We start from the raw sequence: 18,250 nt of genomic DNA, 5'->3' as shown, positions 1-18,250 counted from the left end.
AAGGTGAAACAGTTTGTGCGTCCCATTTTTTTTCTGAGGGACTTACTACCCTTTGGAATCAATTCATCTGGTTGCTTTGCAAATGTAGCTCTCCGATGGGCTCAAAAAAGTATTTTTTAAATATTATCCAGCTTTGTTGTTGCTGTTAGTTAGAGCGGGGGTAACATTCTCTTTGGCTCTCTATATTCTGAGTAGAAGCAAAATTTCCAGTGCCATTTATTTTTTAACAGAGCTGTCTTTCCCTCTCTGCAGTGTCCATTCTGTTACTGCCTGAATGGACAGAAAATAAGAGCTCTCCCCCCACCTTTCCTACCTCCTAGAAATCCTGTGTTTCCTTCATGCTTATTAATGTCATGAAGCAATGTGAGGGGGCATCTAGTTGAGTATGATGAATATGGAAAAGCAGGGCATTGCTCTTACTTATGAGGTGACTGTACCTTTGACAAACCAGGTCGTTTGGTATAGGAAAAACTACACTTCCACCCACTCAAGTGCATATAGCTCTGTAGAGTCAAGCTCAGGTTTTAGGTCCGTGGTTCTTAGTGGTTTTTTTTCCTCTGGTCTACCAGGCCAGTACTTTCTAACCAGTACAAAAACTTGTACAGCTGAATTGTTTTCGGCAATACAATGTTTAATCCATGGGAGAGAAAATAGTTTAATCTCTCCTGGAAAGTCACACTCTCCGTATATATGGCCTAAATAGCTTATATTTCAGCCTAAGAAAAGAAAACCAATAACAAGTTGCATTTTTGTATAAAACACTCAAGTTTCATATCCTACTACAATTTGCTTACACCTTTTCTCTTGGTAGGATTTTTATACCTGTGAAAATAAATGATCCTCTAGGTCTCGTGCCCTCATTTAGAGTGGAAAATAATAATCCTTTCTGTGTTTGGTGGGGATAGAGTTTCTAGGACAATAATTTCTTTGTGTAAAACACTTCACGTAAAGGCATTCATTGGGACATTGTTTTCTGATTTCTGTTGTTCTTCCAAATCTTTGTTGTGGTGAAAATGTTGTTTACATGTCTTCTAATTTCACCCGGTCCTTCAACAATTTTCAGATAATTTCTAGTGAGACCGTGGAGTTGGAAAGACGCCGCAATAAAATAAGTTTGGAGAAACTGGGGGACAATTCCACTTTCCCATCTTTGGCACATTTTCCTTTCCTTGCTTCCTAATTAGTAAGCATTAAATGTGACTTCTATTCAAGTTACTCCGGTGCTCTCTGAGTTAACAGTCACCGGAATCCAATTCTAGCTTTTCCCCTCCCTTCTCCACGTGGATGCAAAGAAGGGAAACAGCCTCGAAGTTCTTCCAGGGCAAAGGTCAACCTCCCGTGGGGACGTTCGCCTCCTGCCCGAGAAGAAACGTTCTCTGGAGGTTTGGGCTGAAGGCGCCCCTGTGGCCCTCGAGGTCTCCGGCGCTGACGCCGACGCCCAGCGGGGTTTCGGGGTGGCTCGGGCAGGGCTGGCCGTCGCGGGCCTGGGGACACACCGGCCCCATAGCCCGGGGCCGCCTGGGGTGAGCCATGCCCCGAATCGCCGGAGAGCGCCATGGGCCAGGGCGGGAAAACCCGGAGAAGCTGGAGTCCCAGCCCGGCCCCGCGCGGCCTGCCAAGGGCACCAAGGCCGGCGGCAAGACCCGGGACGCCGGCAAGGCCGAGAATGCCGAGAAGGCGGAGAAAATACCTCTGTATCTGGCAAACTTACCGACGGCCCTGATAAAGTTTGGCGGTCTTCAGAAACAGAAAATAACCAATATCCTCCCCATGACCGAGAAGCCACCCAAAACGGAAGTCAGCGTGGAGGGGGAGCCCTGTGCGTTAGGCCCTATAGTGATCCCCTGCTGTCAGGTGTTCAACAACATTCGCTGCTATATGGTTTTCTACTGCGTCCTGGTCCTGTCTCAAGGTGAGCCTGGGGGACCCTGGGTGGTTCTGGGGAGGCAGCGGGGGGCCGCCCCCGGGCTGCTGAAGTCGTGAAGCGGGAGAGGGGGGAAGGGCGAGTGGAGGATGCTCGGGTGGCCCCGTGTGAGGCTGGACCTGTTGACGTCCTCAAGGCGCGGTCGGAATCGAAGCAGGTTAACGGGCAGACACCTTAGGTTCCCGCTCCTGTCACTGCCTCACCTCCTCCCACACCTGACTGACACAGCCCGCCCTCCACATGGTGGGCGGTAGGGTCTAGCCAGCTGGAGGGAGGGTGGTGGAGAATCATTGAGCGATGTTTGGTCACCAACTCTGAGAAGTTCTGTGTTGAATCACTGGGAGCTTAATATAAAGGTGAAAACTGCCATTGCTAGGTTGTTTCCCTTCTGCCCATAATTTTGACATGCTTTGTCTAAACCGCTTTCCACTGGATCTTGTTTCCTAATCTACAAATTGAGGGTGATGGGGTGGGACTTCAAGTATTCCATTGCATGAAGTTACCACACTTTATCCAGTCAGTAGTTGATGACATTTGGATTGTTCTTATTTTTCTTGGCTATTATAAATGATGCTGTCTTGAGGAATCACATACAAATCTTTGTGTGGACATATGTTTTCACTTCTTTTGGGTAGATAACTAGGAGTAGAATTGCTGGGTCACATGGTAAGTGTTTGTTAGAAGTGTACATATTAGAAACTGCCAAATTTCTCTAGAAAGTGACTGCACCATTTGTATTCCTGCCAGTCTGCAACATGTGAGAGTTTGATTGTTCCACATTGCTAATAGTTGGTATTGTCAGTCTTTTTAATTTTGTCTCTTCTAGTGAGTGTGTAATGGTATCTCACTCATTGTGACTTTAATTTTTGTTTCCATAATGACCAATTGTCTTGAATATCTTTTTATATGCTTTTTAATCATTTGTATGTCTTCTTTTGTGAAGTTCACTTGGGTTGGGTTAAATTGGGTTGTTTTATTATTTAGTGAAGTGCTCTTTATATATTCTGACACAAGCTTTTTATTAGATAAATGTTTACAAAGATTTTCTCCCAATTGGTGGTGCCTTGCCTTTTCATTTTCTTTTCTGTGTCTTTTTGATGAAAAAAGGGTTCAGTCTTGATGAAGTCTAATTTAATAATTATTTTCTTTTATAGTTTATACTTTTTGGTTCCTATCAATTAAACTATTGCCTAACTCAATGTTATGAAGATTTTGTGCTTAGTTTTCTTATGCAGATTTTATGGTTTAGCTGTTACGTTTAGGTCTTTGATTCATTTTGAATGAATTGTTTTTGTATACGGAAAGGGCCAACCTTCATTTTCTCCATATAGAAAAAAAATCCTTTACTCTAGCACAGTTTATTGAAAACACTGCCCTTTAACACGTTGAATTACCTTGGCACTTTTGTTGAAATTCTGATCTTTCTTTCTGTCTAAAGACAACCCTTTCTAGTGTTAATGCAATTTTCCTTGCAGGGACAGTGTGACAAGCATTCCCTGGTAAATGAAGTAATCTTAGATCAAGTGTCTAAAATTAACTCTTTCCAGTATTGGGTGGTTAGGCAAGTATTTGATGCTGCTGGTTCTGTCACCCACTTGGTATATTAGCCAGGGCCCATGCTGCAACCTGCGAGTTGCATGAAGGCACCAGGCTGCCTTTTGGTAGTGTCAGTGGGAAGCATTAGAAATTATAGATTAGTTGTACTTGAAGTATCTGTAGGAAATAGAGGCTGAACAGTAAAGTCATAGAGTGCATAGAAAATAGTCTAAGTATGCTTACTACCACGGTGTTTTCATTTATTATATAGCGTATGTCACCATGATTTTATGATTTTATTTTTTTGGTAATACTTTTTTATTTTCCAATAAACCCTCCTGGCATAATGACATCAAAACTGGCATGTGCAATTCTTAAGAAAGTTGATGAAACTTGCACATTGTTGACATTTGCTGTTCATCAAAGGTACGTAGTGATATGTCAAAAGACATGCTGAAGTTAACAGTTATTTTAGAAGACTATGGATAAAGAAGGTGATTTAACACATGTGGCTGCAGAAGGTTTATTAACAAAACATTTTGTGAAGTATGAATTTTTCCTTTAGATTCAATGACAGTTCTAATTGAATTATTCTCATTTTCAATTCCAAGTTTTCCTATGCACATATGAAACTAAAATGATAGCTTTTAATGAATTGGCCCCGTTAGCAGAAGGTTAATTTTTCAGACTGTTAAATAATGCCAGTTTCATATCAGTACCATCAGGGTCTTCAAATAAAAAACCAGTTAATTCCAATAATGGCTTGGTTTTTATGTAATTAGAGGAAAACTTTGGAAGCTCATTCTGCTAAAGATAAACATCTAAAATTAATGTGAATGCTATATTTTAAAATTTTCATCTATGAAGATAAAATTATTTATTTCTGTGGCAATAATAGTAACACAGATTTTGGTGTACAGTATCATGGTAAAGACGATGCTTTTATGGGACTAAGAAAGCTGTGAAGCAGAAATGTGCTTAGAATTGGTACACAAATAATTCATAATTGTATCCTGACAACCTATCATATTTTACATAAAAATTTATAGATATTTATTCATATTCAAATTTATATGTATTAATACTTCATCTTGCTAGCATACATTGGCTTTTTGCCTCCTAGATACAATAGATTTTACAAATGTTGGACCTCTGAACAATTATTTCATAAATTAACTTCAGAATCCTAATATGGTTATGAACTGTTTTATAAATAAGTTCTCTGACTTTGGATTGTATTTGTATTGAAAAGCAGTTGGAAATCTTTCATAAAAGTAATCAGTGAGTGAGGCACCATACTTCTTCAATATTGGCAGCTTTTGTTAAATTATAATTATTGAAAACAAAGCTTAAAAATGGGAAGATATTAAATTTATTCCCCCAAAATCAAGAGAGGAACTAAACAAATTAAACTATGAGAGCTTGAGTAGCATACGAGATTTACTTTAGAAATTCCTTAATTATGCTGTGTACAAATTTCTATTTGGGGTAGAATTTTGGATACTGCTTTTAATCTTAATTAGACAGATTTATATTTTTATAAGAATTGAATAAACTTAAGTAAGCCTACAACTTTGCATGGCTAAATTTAGTGAAACATTCAAAATAATCATAGAGACAACTTATTTGAAGAGTTTTGTTTTTTTAAAATATGTGTCAAAGAAAGAATCTTTGAATGGAATATTTTGGTTGAAATATTTTAATACAAAAATACAATTGAATATTTTAATACAAACATATAATTGAAAACATCCTTTATTTAGCAGTGCTTTTTTTGAGCTTGCTAGATACTTTCACAACTTCAGATTTATTAACTGTTGTGTTGGGAGTCCCTAAGATCACACTCAGGGTCAATGATTCCCTAGACGGACTTCACAGGACTCAGAAAAAGGTCATGGCTATGGTTAATTATAGTGAAAAGATACAGATTAGAATCAGCAAAGGGAAAAGGCACATGGGGGGAAGCCTAGAAAAAACCCAGCACAAGCTGCCATGTGTCTTCTCTCAGTGGAGTCACATGGACATGCTTAATTCTTCTAGCAATAATGTGAGGCAACACATGCAAAGTGTTGCTAACGAAGTAAGTCTACCTAAGCCTTGATGTTCAGAGATTTTTAGGTGTCAGTTATGTAGGCATCCAGCATCTGTCTAACCTCAGCTATTCAGACTTTACACTCACACCCCACAGTGAAAAAGGTGTTCACTATAAATCACATTGTTAGCATAAACTACGTGATCCAACTGGTATGATGTGACCCGAGGCCTCACCCATATAAAAGTGCTTTTATAAAAGTGCAGAGTATTCCATGCGCTCAGCGTTCATCATCTCCTAGGAGTCAGTCAAGGGCCAGTCCTGAAGATAGGCCTGTCTTAAGCCACCCAGGCCTGCTGAGTTAACCTTTTACTGTAAAACTATAAAAAGCAACTTTGATGAGTTGTAGATAATTTTATAAAAACTACTAGAAATAAAATATTAAAATATATTTTTCATGAAATATATAAATTCCATTTTATTAGTGATAAGTGTGGCTAAGAAACTCGTTAAAATAGGCAAATATGAATTAAGAATAATTATTCTCTTACTTTTTAAAAATGTTCTGAGAGATAATATTAAAAAGTTTGAAAAGTTTTTGGATAAACTTTTTAGCTTTGCCAATGTAATAAAAGTAATTTGTCTATAAGTAACAAAATTTATGTGCTTTTTGATATAGTATTCCTTATTAGGCATTAAACTAGGAAAAACAAAACAAAACAAACACTCAAAGATGAGCGTCTAGAATTGGTTATCTGACCTGATTGGCCTTGAAAACAATCAAAATAGCGATATTTGTGCCTACTGAAAATGGTTCACTGGAAGTCCATGGCATATAATGACAAAAAAAATATTTAAAATATTGCCTAGGATAAAGTTCTTATTGAAGACAAGACTTTGGGAAACCAAATACCTGCTGCGATTGACTCCTATGGTGGAACTTTACACTACAAAAATTCTGGGGTTTCCTGACTGCTTTTGATTGCACTGGAATATTTACACAAAGAAAATGAGAAGTTTAGGGTGTGGTTAGAAAATCTGTAAGCCTCTCTCATGGCTTTACGAGAAACTCTTATCATTTTTAGCCACATACTGTTTATTTTGGGCAATACCAACCCTTATTCACAGGTTGCAGAATTACAATGTAAGCTGAACTCACAGACTCATCAAATCACTTATGTGGGAATTGGGATATTGATTGGAGAAGAGTGGAACTGTGAAAATTAGGATAAAGGCATTCATGTGGAATTCAGTGAATCTGAGAATCATGAATCCCCAAATCCCATACCTCCTTTGCCAGTAGGAACAACTGTTCCTTCTGTATCTGAAGAGAAGTCAACTCCTTGCTCGGAAGACTCTGAATTGACCTTGCCCAACTTAAGGGAGTGCTGACTCCCCTCTTGGTGCTGACCCATCGCACAGCCCCTTGCTGCTGCCAGACTCATAACTAGAATCAGACCTGGCCTTCCCAGGATGACTAACGTAAAGTCTGTCTTGGGAGAAAATATCTTATGTATCAAAAATTACCTTGCCGGTTCAGTAATGTTTCTAGAGACCAATTGGTTTGTAACATGCAGGGCTCTCTCTTCTAAAATGAAGGACTGTTCATTTGTACCACTCACTATTAAGAAAGAGACACAGTTTTGGGTGAGCCTCTGTAGTTTTTTGAAGGTGGGAGTGTGCTATGGTAGCATTATAGCCCCACTTGGGAGACCCTGAAAATTAGAGAAAGGGAAGTTCTCTGAGTGGACAGAACATTCAGCAGTGCATCTGATCTTCCACATTGCCTGGACACCATGCTAACCATTCCCTAGTGATTTGGCCGTTTGGTGACTTGAAAGGCTGGGTAAATGGTGTGTCTCTAAATGAACACAGTTATCCTATGTGAATGTTCGCCAAAAGAAATCCCTTGCACAGGAGGCTTTCGATAATGAGGTAGGTAGATTAACATCCTGTGAATATTAGCCAGCCTCTTTCCCTGGCCATTCTCTCTCTTGTTTAATGGACTTTTGTTTAGAGTGACAACTGCATCAAGGATGGAGGTTATACAAGAGCTGAATGAATGGCTTTACCTTCACCAGAACTGTCAGGCTATTGCAGTGCTTAGTGCCTGCCTTGCTAGCAGGAAAAGTAAATATAATCTAAGAAATGGCTCCATTCTTCAGTGAAACCCAGCTGCTTGGACAGGTGGATTACATGGTTATGCTTCTATTATGAAATGGGCAATAATTTATCCTCATTGAATTGATATTTATTTTGAATATGGGTTCTTCTTTTGTCACCATGGTTCTTCCAGCACTACCATAATTGTACTTAATGAAGGCCTTGTGTACCATTCTGATCATATTTACCCTCACATTGCTTCTAATTAAGGAACTTATTTTACAGCAAAAGAAATACAGCAAGAGATTCATGTTCATGGAATTCACTGAGCTTACTTCATATCTCAGTAACCAGAAACTCTTGGCATTAGAGATAATTATAATGTCGTATTAAAGACTCAGAGAAGACTCCACCTAGTAGACAATAATCAACAAGTTTGGGGTACTGTCCTATAGGATGAGATATATGGTTCAGAATAGCAACCTATATATGTTATCTGGGATCAAGTGGTAGAAAAGGGGGTGAATAGTAGAAGGAGTTTAAATATCAATTGTGGTCTCATAACCATTTAGAGAAACACAAATTGTAGCAGCTGTGCATTTTCTCCTGTTTGTTTTATTTGTACACACACAAAACATATATACATTTATGTGTGTATATGTTTATTTATGTATATATCCCAATTCTTTATTTTTTCCCTTCCTCTTTCCCTATTTTATTTTTATATCAATACTTTATATAAGGTAGATAAATTTACTCTAGGTTATAGACTATGCCTCATTTAGAAGGAGAATTAACACCTCCACCCTAGAGATGGACTCAGTTACTGACAGTACATATTTCCTGCTTTGAACACTATCCTCCTTGGTGACATCTAAAGTGAAAGTTAAAGAAAATTCTTCCCCTGAGTGCAGCAAAATTTGGTATTGGTCTGTTAAACTAGTTGTGGCTCCAAGTGTGGCTTGTGGTTTCTTTGGCAATACACTTCCCTCACAAATTTAGTTAGGCCTGTGATATGTTTGCTTAATTATTGGTGGTTGCCTTTGCGATTTAGTTTTTAGGTTAAAGAAAAAACATTCAGGTTTATGACAAAATTAGGAGGATTAACATCACCCTGAGATGGATATGGTGATTGATTGGTCTATGTGTCCATCTTGTTTGGGAAAAAGTGAGAGCATCTTTGGAAGAATAATAATAGCAATATGTTAGGCAGAAGCATGATGATGTTGCTATTTATTTTTTATGTAAGTTTAAGTATAGGAAGAAGGGTGAAAATGTATACTGAAGGGTGAACTCTGCAAGTTATTTGTTGGCCATCAACTCCGTTGCTCACTATTTGCCAGGGGACTGGCAGCCTGTAAAGTACATTTCCCAGAGTTCTTTGCCAGTGGGCTTCCACTTAGGTATTGCTAGTGAGAGGCTGTGGCAGTAGGTTTGAAAAGGGGCAAAGGGAAACTTCTATTTTTCCCTTCTCTGTTTCTAGCGGTGTTTTGGGCAGCAGGAGCAATGCTGGGTGATTGAAGGCTCCTGGGTTTATGCTCATGAATAAATTGGTTCCATCAACAGTATAGTGCTCATGGGCTCTGGCTCTGGCAACTGCAAGAGCAGGAGAAGCAGCAGGTGGCTGTGAGTTGCCTCTCATAGCATTGGGAATAGTATGGGCTCCTGGCTTCCTGCAAAAAGAGGTAGTGATTGCAGTTCTAATGGCAGCAGCAGGAGCAGTAGTAGCAGCAGCCCATGCTCCAGCAACTTTGGTTGTATGGATATCATGAGTGTTGATTTGTAACCATTTTCCCTTTTCACTCCAATAAATGTACTACTTTTGTAACCAGTCTTTATATCGATTTATTTTAGGGGGAGTATGCATTAGGCTTCAACTATTTTGATAATGTTTTATTTCCTATTCTGTCTGTTAGATAAACAATCATTATATTAATACTTACTAATTTTTTGTAATTGAAATATAATACATTAAAATAAAGAGCAATACTAAATGAGATGATATAATAATTAGTATTTTTCAGGAAATTACTTATAGAGGTAGTTAAAATAGCTTCAGAAATTCAATTAGCAATTATTTCATAGAGGTCAAGGCCTATTAGTGTTTTAGAAAAGGAATCTTTATATGCTTATAAGTTTTAAACATTCAGAATAACATAAAATAAACTTAAATTTGTGTAAATTCAGTTTTGCTTTGTAATAATTATAATGGCGATTTAGTTTGTCTCTTAAAATACATATTATTGCTTTCTTTTTTTCTTTTTTCGTTTTTAGGTATTTTGTTTTCTCTTGTAGACTTGAGCATTGACAATTTCCAAAAGGACTATAATCTGAAACTCATTGAAAATTTTGCATTGGCATTCAGTTATGATATTTCATCTGGCCTGGTAGCAATATTTGTAGCATTCTATGGAGAAGGGAATAAGAGAATAAAATGGATTGTAGTTTCCTCCTTTTTAATAGGATTTGGATCACTTTTATTTGCTTATCCATTCATTAATAGCAGATATAATCAACAGAAGGTAGAAATTGAAGGTAAGATTTTAAAATATACTGTCATATATCAAATCAATATTCATTTAAATCATTGGCTCAAGGAACTTGAAATAGACAATGATACCTGCCTGTTTGTGTATCCATCCATCCATATCGATTTATATGATCAAATCTACTAATTAATTGTAGCTCCCTAGTGACCATCTACATCATGATCATAGACTCTTTCATACAAGAGATGGACCTAGGAAGGAGAAGAAAGAATATTTTGGGATAATTGTTTTACAAAAATTTTTTCTTTTGTTAACTTTCATATATGTTATGACTTGAGAAGCTGAGTAATTCCTTATGTCTTCCACCATATGCTTTAATCAATGTCTTTGTTCTGACCTCAGCATACACACAGACACACACAAGCATGAATACAAACATAAACCCATAAATCTACACATGAAAAAAGGAAGATCAGACCCTTTGTAGCTACTCTTATTATTTCAAAATGGGAGCTGCTCTTTGACATAGTACTTCAGTCTTAATCTGCTGGGTGCGGTGGCTTACACCTGTAATTCTAGCACTCTGGGAGGCCAAGGCAGGAGGATCATTTGAGGTCAGGAGTTCAAGACCAGCCTGAGCAAAAGCAAGACCGCATCTCTATTAAAAACAGAAAAAATTAGCTGGGCGTGATGGTGTGTGCCTGTAGTCCCAGCTACTTGGGAAGCTGAGGAAGGAGGATTGCTTGAGCCCAGGAGTTTGAGGTTGCTGTGAGCTAGGCTGACACCATGGCACTCTACCCAGAGCAACAGAGTGAGATTCAGTCTCAAAAAAAAAAAAAAAAAGAATTGTAAAAAAATTTGTGGCTTCTTTGCTTTGTTGTTGTTTTTTTTTTTGGGAGGGTCAGGATCTGGCTCTGTCACCCAGGCTGGAGTTCAGTGGTGTGCTCACAGTTCACTGAAACTTAAACTCCTGGACTCAAGTGATCCTCCTGCCTCATTCTAGTAACTAGGACTATAGGTGCGTGCCACTACACCCAGATAATTTTTTTAAAAAAATTTTGTAGAGACTAGGGTCTCACCCTGTTGCCCAGGCTGGTTTCGAACTCCTGGCCTCAAGTGGTCCTCCTGCCTTGGCCTCCCAAAGTGCTGCGATGACAGGCATGAGCCGCCAGGCCCAGGCGTTTTTAAAAATTTATTCCACTGTCTTTTCCTTATTCCCACTAGATCAAAAGGGTATTTGAAGTTTCATAGCTCTATTTTTGACATTATTGTATCAAGTACTTTCTTGTCACATACAGGCTTATATCTGTATTGGAATACATTTACCCATTTTGGCCTTTTTAAACTGGGCTTTAGCAAGATATGGTGACAAAAGGCAGGAGGATGTCTGTGTACACGTATATACATGCTTATGAAATGTACAAAGTGTGCTTATGATGTGTATTTATGATGTGCGTTTCCAATATATTAAATATAAAAATAGTTCATATTAAATACAGCAAACAATAATTACCATAATCAACATATTGATATACTGTATAATTCATATATTAAACAATATGTTGATATATCAGTATATGAACTATATAATATGCATGTATGTCATTTATTTATACTTATGGAACATTTGACAGCTGGCTAAACTGGAAGATTACTTATGGGAAGAAAGGAATGGAAAACACTTCATTCCTATGTTTACCTTAACCCTATTCTGGTCAAAAAGAGTGAAAAGTTAGGGAACACTGCTTGATACATATTAAAAATGCCAATCAGTACTCAATAGGAGTCATAGGGGTAGAAACAGTGCATTCTTTCTTCTTTCTGTGACTTTTTTATATCATCTAGATATTAAATGTTTTATGTTTTGTGTTTGATTAGGAGCATAAAATTCATCTAATACCTATTTAGTGTATTTAGGGGGTGACTCGGTGTTTCATACTAGAGAAGGAGAAATATAGTCAATGGTCTGCAGAAGTGCTCATTTCAAATAATGATCTATACAGATATTTTACTTATGTTTGAAAGTTTAATTCTTATATAACTACGTTTCTATTCTATGTTCATACTTCAGTTTATGTATATATACATATATTACTACTTATATATATACATATATATGTATATTGCATTTCTATATTTTTTTATTTTATCTTTTTCCCTCATCTTTTTCTTTGTTTCTGAATATTTCTCCTACTCTGTCCTCTTTCTATACTCTCCAGTTAGCTGCTATGCCCATCATCGTCTCTTATGAGTGGTCTGAACATCTTTGGTACAGTCCACTTGCAAGCACTTCTTATTCTCTTTCTCTGCTGCCCCAACCCCATCACAGTCTTCTGTACTGATGACGTGTTAATCTCCAACACCTGTGCTTCAGTCACCATGTAGATATTGTACTCCACTACATGCTTGGGAAGTTAAAACTGACATTTCTCCACTAGTTCATGAAAACACCTGTATCACATTCTGATCTTTAGTTTATGGAGATCTACATTTAAGTGACCCTCTACACGTACCCATGGTTTCAGTACATTGTCACTTTATGGAGAACTTCCTAAATGCCTATTATCCAGCTCTCTGATTACACTGATCAATTCTTCCAACTTACATGACAAAGACAAAAGTTCTTTTCTTTCATTGGAACCTTCAGTATAGTGACAACTATTTTCTCCCTTCATCAGATTCTGCTTGTTGTTACTTCCTTTCATTTGTAACTTATTTTATATCCCCTAATATGAAACATTGAGTTTATTATGAATTAACAATTAATAGTATAAATTATTAATTAAAATATTAATATGAAATATTAGAGATTTTCAAACACACTATAATCATTATCCTAAACTCCTTTGTCCCCTTGCCCTTCGTTTCCCTGGCCTGTAAAGCTTTTGACCCAATCACACATCTTTACCTATACCTAGGCTGCTGATTAGTCTTACAATGAATCTGTTGCTGTCGATTTCAGTTGCACTGTCAAATCTATCTGTTCACCTAGAAACATTTTTTAAATCCAAGCTGTCTTCCATAATTCACAACAAGGATTTTAGACTTTACTCAATTAACTCTTATCTTCTGTGTTGGATGGAGAATACATGTCATAAAAGAAAATTGACTTAACTTCTTGACATAGAATTTATAATTTCGCCTGTATTTGCATGTTGACATTCTTTGCTTCTTCCTTCCTGTTAAAATGGAAAAAAAAAATCCCAAAACATTTATACCCCCATAATATTCTGAAATTTAAAAAATAATTAATTAAACAGCAGACTCTAAGGGAAAGGAATGAAAGGGCAGGGGGAAAGATTTTTATCAGATGAACACAGGGAGAGTTTCAAGAGAGGTCACAAGAATATTCTGCTGTTTTTGAGTTATTTCCATCTTAGATGGATCATTCACTCCAGCATGTCCTGAACACATTGCATGCCAGGGGTTTGTACAGGCTGAGACACTAAGGTCTTTGGACTCAGTGGGTGTTTCTGACTCATTGATGTCACATTTCCTTTCGAGACTTCATTCTTTTATCATTTTAGTGCTTTTCCAAATTTCATGGTTTAAGAGAACACATAATCGCAGGATTCTTATTACTGGTATCATCTTTGGATATTATATGTTTATTGTAACATTGGCTGGCAGTTTTGAGGTCAGCAAATAAATCTACTTTTTTCACTCTGAATGGATTACTGTCACTTAAAAAATTAGAAATATGTTAACACTAATGCTCTTGAGTTTTTCTGTTACTATTAATAATACTTCATCTGAATTATTTGTTTTGTCATGGAAATAAACTCACATGAGCACTTAAAAAAAAATGGAAGCGATGTCCCCTGCTAAACATCTTGTGCTCTCATATATCCTTGAGGACTTTGTCCCATTGGAGATCTTCTCCCTCCTCTTTCTGCACATTCTCTTTCTCTACTGGTTCCCGCTTACTGACAGTTAAATGTGTTCATGTTCTTTCCATTCTTAAACAATAGCGTCTCCTTTTTATCTTTTTTGTACAATCTTCTCATTTTAAGAGACAAAATTTTTAAAAGAATTGTTCATACTTCTTGATTTTTATCTCCTATTCCTTCTTGATACCACTTTAATATGCCTTGGATCTTAAACACTATAACAGAATTATTTTCATCAAGTCACTAATGTAGTTCATGCTATTTAATATAATGAAAACTTTTTATTTGTTACATTTCTAGAGCTATCACCAACATTTTGTGATACTGATCACTCCTTCCTTTTTGAAATCATATCCTCTCTTGGTTGCTGCTTAGGGTGGTCCTATAACCTACGGTCCAAAAAGGAGATTTTTTTTTTTTTTTTTAGTGTGACAAAGGGTACTAAAAGATTTGTTTATTCTATTGGGAAAATATTTATTTTCAGATATGAGTCAATGGAAAGCTCAGGACTTGATCCCTAGGGGGAGAAAAAACAAGCAACTTGAATTTTCTAGGAGAAGGGAAGAGTGAATAGACTAGGGACATATTTTATGATTATCAGGCACATAAGAACAAGAAGGATGGGATTTCAAAAAAATAATAAATAAATAAAAGAACAAAAAAGGAAAAAGGAACATGAAGGACTTCCTTGAGTTTATTAATTGTGAATTCAAAGTGGGATTCATATGGTTATGTGTTTTTCTCCAGCCACATTCAACTTTAAAGGTATAGGGATAGAGTGGGAAAAAGAGTTAGTTTGACTAGGGTTAAAATTTTAGCAAGGGATTGCATGACCTGAAAGAGAACAAGGAAATTACAAGTGTTTAGATGATAATGAGAGAAGTAATGACATGAAAGGGACATTGGGACAGGAAAGGAAATAGGATCAATGGATTATAGGATCATTATCCTGATGAATTTTGAGGATTGTTGGAATTGGGTTACTAGAAGGAGTGAGCTGGAAAAATAGAGGTGCTTAGAGTGTAGATGCTTGAAATTGCAATTAGGAGAGGTTTGTAGTTATTATTTTTGATATTTAATGAGTAGCTACAGGAGGTGAAGTATAGTGCATAAGAGGAGAGGAGTTCAAGGAACTGAGGGGTCATGGTGTTGGAAATATCACATTGATATTTATATCATAACAACTTACTGTCTATATAAAATTGAACCATCAGCATTTGAATCACAATTCTAGAGACCCCCTCTCATTTGATATGGAGCCAAACATCATTCCATATGGGTACTAAGCCAGCTGAAAGTTTCCATTTGTGTACTATTTTGCAATCTGCACTTTAATAGTATTTCCACAATAATATTTTAAGAGAATTTGTTAAATTTCAACCAAAATGGCCACAATAAATATGATTTAATAATATCATCTAGATCTACCAAACTAATAACTAATGCAATTACACAAACATTTATTTAATACTGTTCTAACACCATGCAAATTAAAAAAGCATAAGAAATAAACTGTGACCTGAAGGAAGTTAAAATGTAATGCATGGCCACATGACTAACTCTAACAGGGAGAAATGCTTACCATGGAATGCTTCGCCCTAATGAACCTATATTCTAGAAGTTTTCGGGTCTAAAATGGGAAATTGTTAAGCAGGGTGACACAGAATTAATATAAAGATTGCTAAAGAACTGGACATAGGACTGAACTCAGAAAATTAATCTTTGATAATTCAGATCCGAGATCAAAAGCCAGGAGAACTGGATGCCAAAGTTAAGAGGAATATGTTATATGTGTGTGTAAATGTGTAGGTATATAAATGTATGTATGCATACATAAATGTGTGTATATTTGTTTTGGTTTATAATATGTGTGTCTTTTCCAGTATTCCCACAAGTTTTCTTTTATCATGGCATTTTTCTGAGAACATGATTGACTGTAGTACTACTACATTCAATATAAATGAAATGCTAACTAAAGGAAAAAAGCATAATGGTGGAAATAACTTGAAAAAGGGAAATATTTGATAAATAATACTGCATATTTATTGTATGTTTAACTTTTGAATTAACAAAAATATAATTATCATCTTTTCAAAAGATATTTGCAAAGCAACAAAGGTTATCAGTCCTTGCCGGAAAAGCAAATCATCTTTCAAGTTGAAACACCTATCTTACTTCATTCTTGCGTTGACTGTGCAGGGAATAGCAGGAATGCCTCTTTATATCCTTGGAATAACCTTTCTTGATGACAGCGTTAAAACACACTCACTTGGTACCTATATAGGTAAGTTTTTTCCTCCTCTGATAGGATTGACTTATTTTGAATTTTCACTGAGCTTCTGTATTTTGGTGTGCATATCTAAACTGATATAGAAGTACTAACTGTTGGCCCTTATGATAACATTGTAATAAATGATAACTGGTATGCTTCACTTCAAAAATCACATTAAACTACCTTATTTTGAGGAGCTGCTAGAAATTTAGAATTCAAGACAGGTCATCTGAATGTCACTGAAAATATGTAGACCAATAGAAAAAATACATACTTTCTTAAGTAATAAATACTATACTCTTACCATATATACATATGTATGTGTATATATATATGTGTGTATATATATATGTATATATATAATGGAATGCAACATAGTATCCCCTATTTACAATACCTTATGCTACTATATCCTACCATAAGTAATTCTGGAGACCTATCAGAATAGCCTATACTTTCTTATTGTACAATATATTCTGGTCATTTATTTGTACAGTTGTCTATCATTTTTGAAAATAAATGTCACTTTTATATACTTATTGTGAAGGCAACTTAAAAGAAAATATTAATGCTATTTTTCACCAAAATAATTATTTTCCACCATAGGTGAAACAAGTCACTTTAATAAAGTAAAATAGATTATATTCATATTTCTGTTTGCATTTAGAAAAAACATTGCAGTAATTTATTAGTGTTGGTTGTGGGTAGCAGCAAATCTGTGGGATTTACTTTTGGTTCTACTGAATAGCAATTAAAATACACATCTATATACTGTAGAGAGAAGCTTACTGTGTTGCCATCTTCTGCTACTCTGGTAGCTAAGGTGAAAGATGCGAAGGTTATGATTTTAAAGTATTATCTTGTTATAGTGCCAAAAATTAAAATGAAATAAGGTATATTGAATTTATGTTCATGCTAAATATAAATATATTTATTTATATTACATTAAGTATATATTAATAGATTAAATAAGGTATAATGAATTATATAATTCAGTTATCTGAGTTGTATGTTTATTTTTTAAATTTAATTAACAAAAATATATTAATAATTATCATCTTTTCAAGAGATACTTGCCAAGCAATGAAGGTTATTGGTGCATGCCTAAAAAGCACTAATACCTGCATTGATTGGATAATATAATATGTGTAATTGTTAATTTTATGTGTGCGCTTGGTTAGCTTATGACACACAGTTATTTAGTGAAATACCAGCCTAGATGTTTCTGTGATGTTATTTTTAAGATGCAATTAACATTTACAATCAGTAGACTTTGAGTAAAGCAGATTCCCTCCATAATGTGGGTGGGCCTCACCCAACCAGTTGAAGGTCCTGAGAGCAAAGACTGAAGTTTTCCAAAGAAGCAATTCTGCCTCAAGACAGCAACATCAACTCTTACTTGATTTTCCAGCCTAATGGCCTGACCTACAAATTTGGAACCTGTTAGGCTCACAACTGTATGAACTGATTCCTTAAAATCAATCTTCCTGTTCTCCCTCTCTATAGATAGATAGATATGGATATATATATATATGTATGGATAGATATTTGGCTATATGTGCAGATATATATATGGATATATCTCCTATTGCTTCTGTTTATTTTGAGAACTCTAATATAGAATGCTCAGAAAAACTTTCAGAAGCAATCCATTTCAGTCAATTAATCTTTATCATCTGATGACAAAGCCGGCTTATAAAGTTGCTTGAATTTCAGTATTTATTTTATAGGTATTGCAGATGCTTCATCAACACTTGGATATGCTTTAGGTTATGTGATAGGAGCACCACTAGTTCAGGTCTCTGAGAATAATACTTCTGAGATAAAGTAAGCCATTTTATTTCCTTTTTAATATATTTACTGAATAGATACTATAGCTTATAAATAAACATATATTTAATTTGTAGTAACCATTTTTTAGAAAATATATGCATATGTGACTGATATGCACAAATATGTACATACAACTATATCTAAAATGTCCATCTTAAATATTTTTAAGTG

At 35.9% G+C, this 18,250-nt stretch overlaps 1 protein-coding gene across 1 annotated transcript in view; it reads left to right on the top strand.

Annotated features, from left to right (window-relative positions):
- The first annotated feature begins 1,379 nt into the window (after positions 1–1,379).
- The window catches only part of SLCO6A1 (solute carrier organic anion transporter family member 6A1), a 75,671-nt gene continuing 58,800 nt past the window's right edge, over positions 1,380–18,250 (top strand). The window contains exons 1-4 of the mRNA XM_045566029.1: positions 1,380–1,912; positions 9,870–10,130; positions 16,073–16,258; positions 17,977–18,073. Of these exons, the coding sequence (XP_045421985.1) occupies positions 1,531–1,912; positions 9,870–10,130; positions 16,073–16,258; positions 17,977–18,073 (926 nt within the window). The 5' untranslated portion in view covers positions 1,380–1,530. The remainder of the gene's footprint in view (positions 1,913–9,869; positions 10,131–16,072; positions 16,259–17,976; positions 18,074–18,250) is intronic.

The sequence above is a fragment of the Lemur catta genome, chromosome 12 (genome assembly GCF_020740605.2).
Source record: "Lemur catta isolate mLemCat1 chromosome 12, mLemCat1.pri, whole genome shotgun sequence".
Lineage (NCBI taxonomy): Eukaryota > Metazoa > Chordata > Mammalia > Primates > Lemuridae > Lemur > Lemur catta.
The sequence above is the reverse complement of the archived record's forward strand: the minus strand, read 5'-3'. Positions and strand labels throughout refer to the sequence as shown.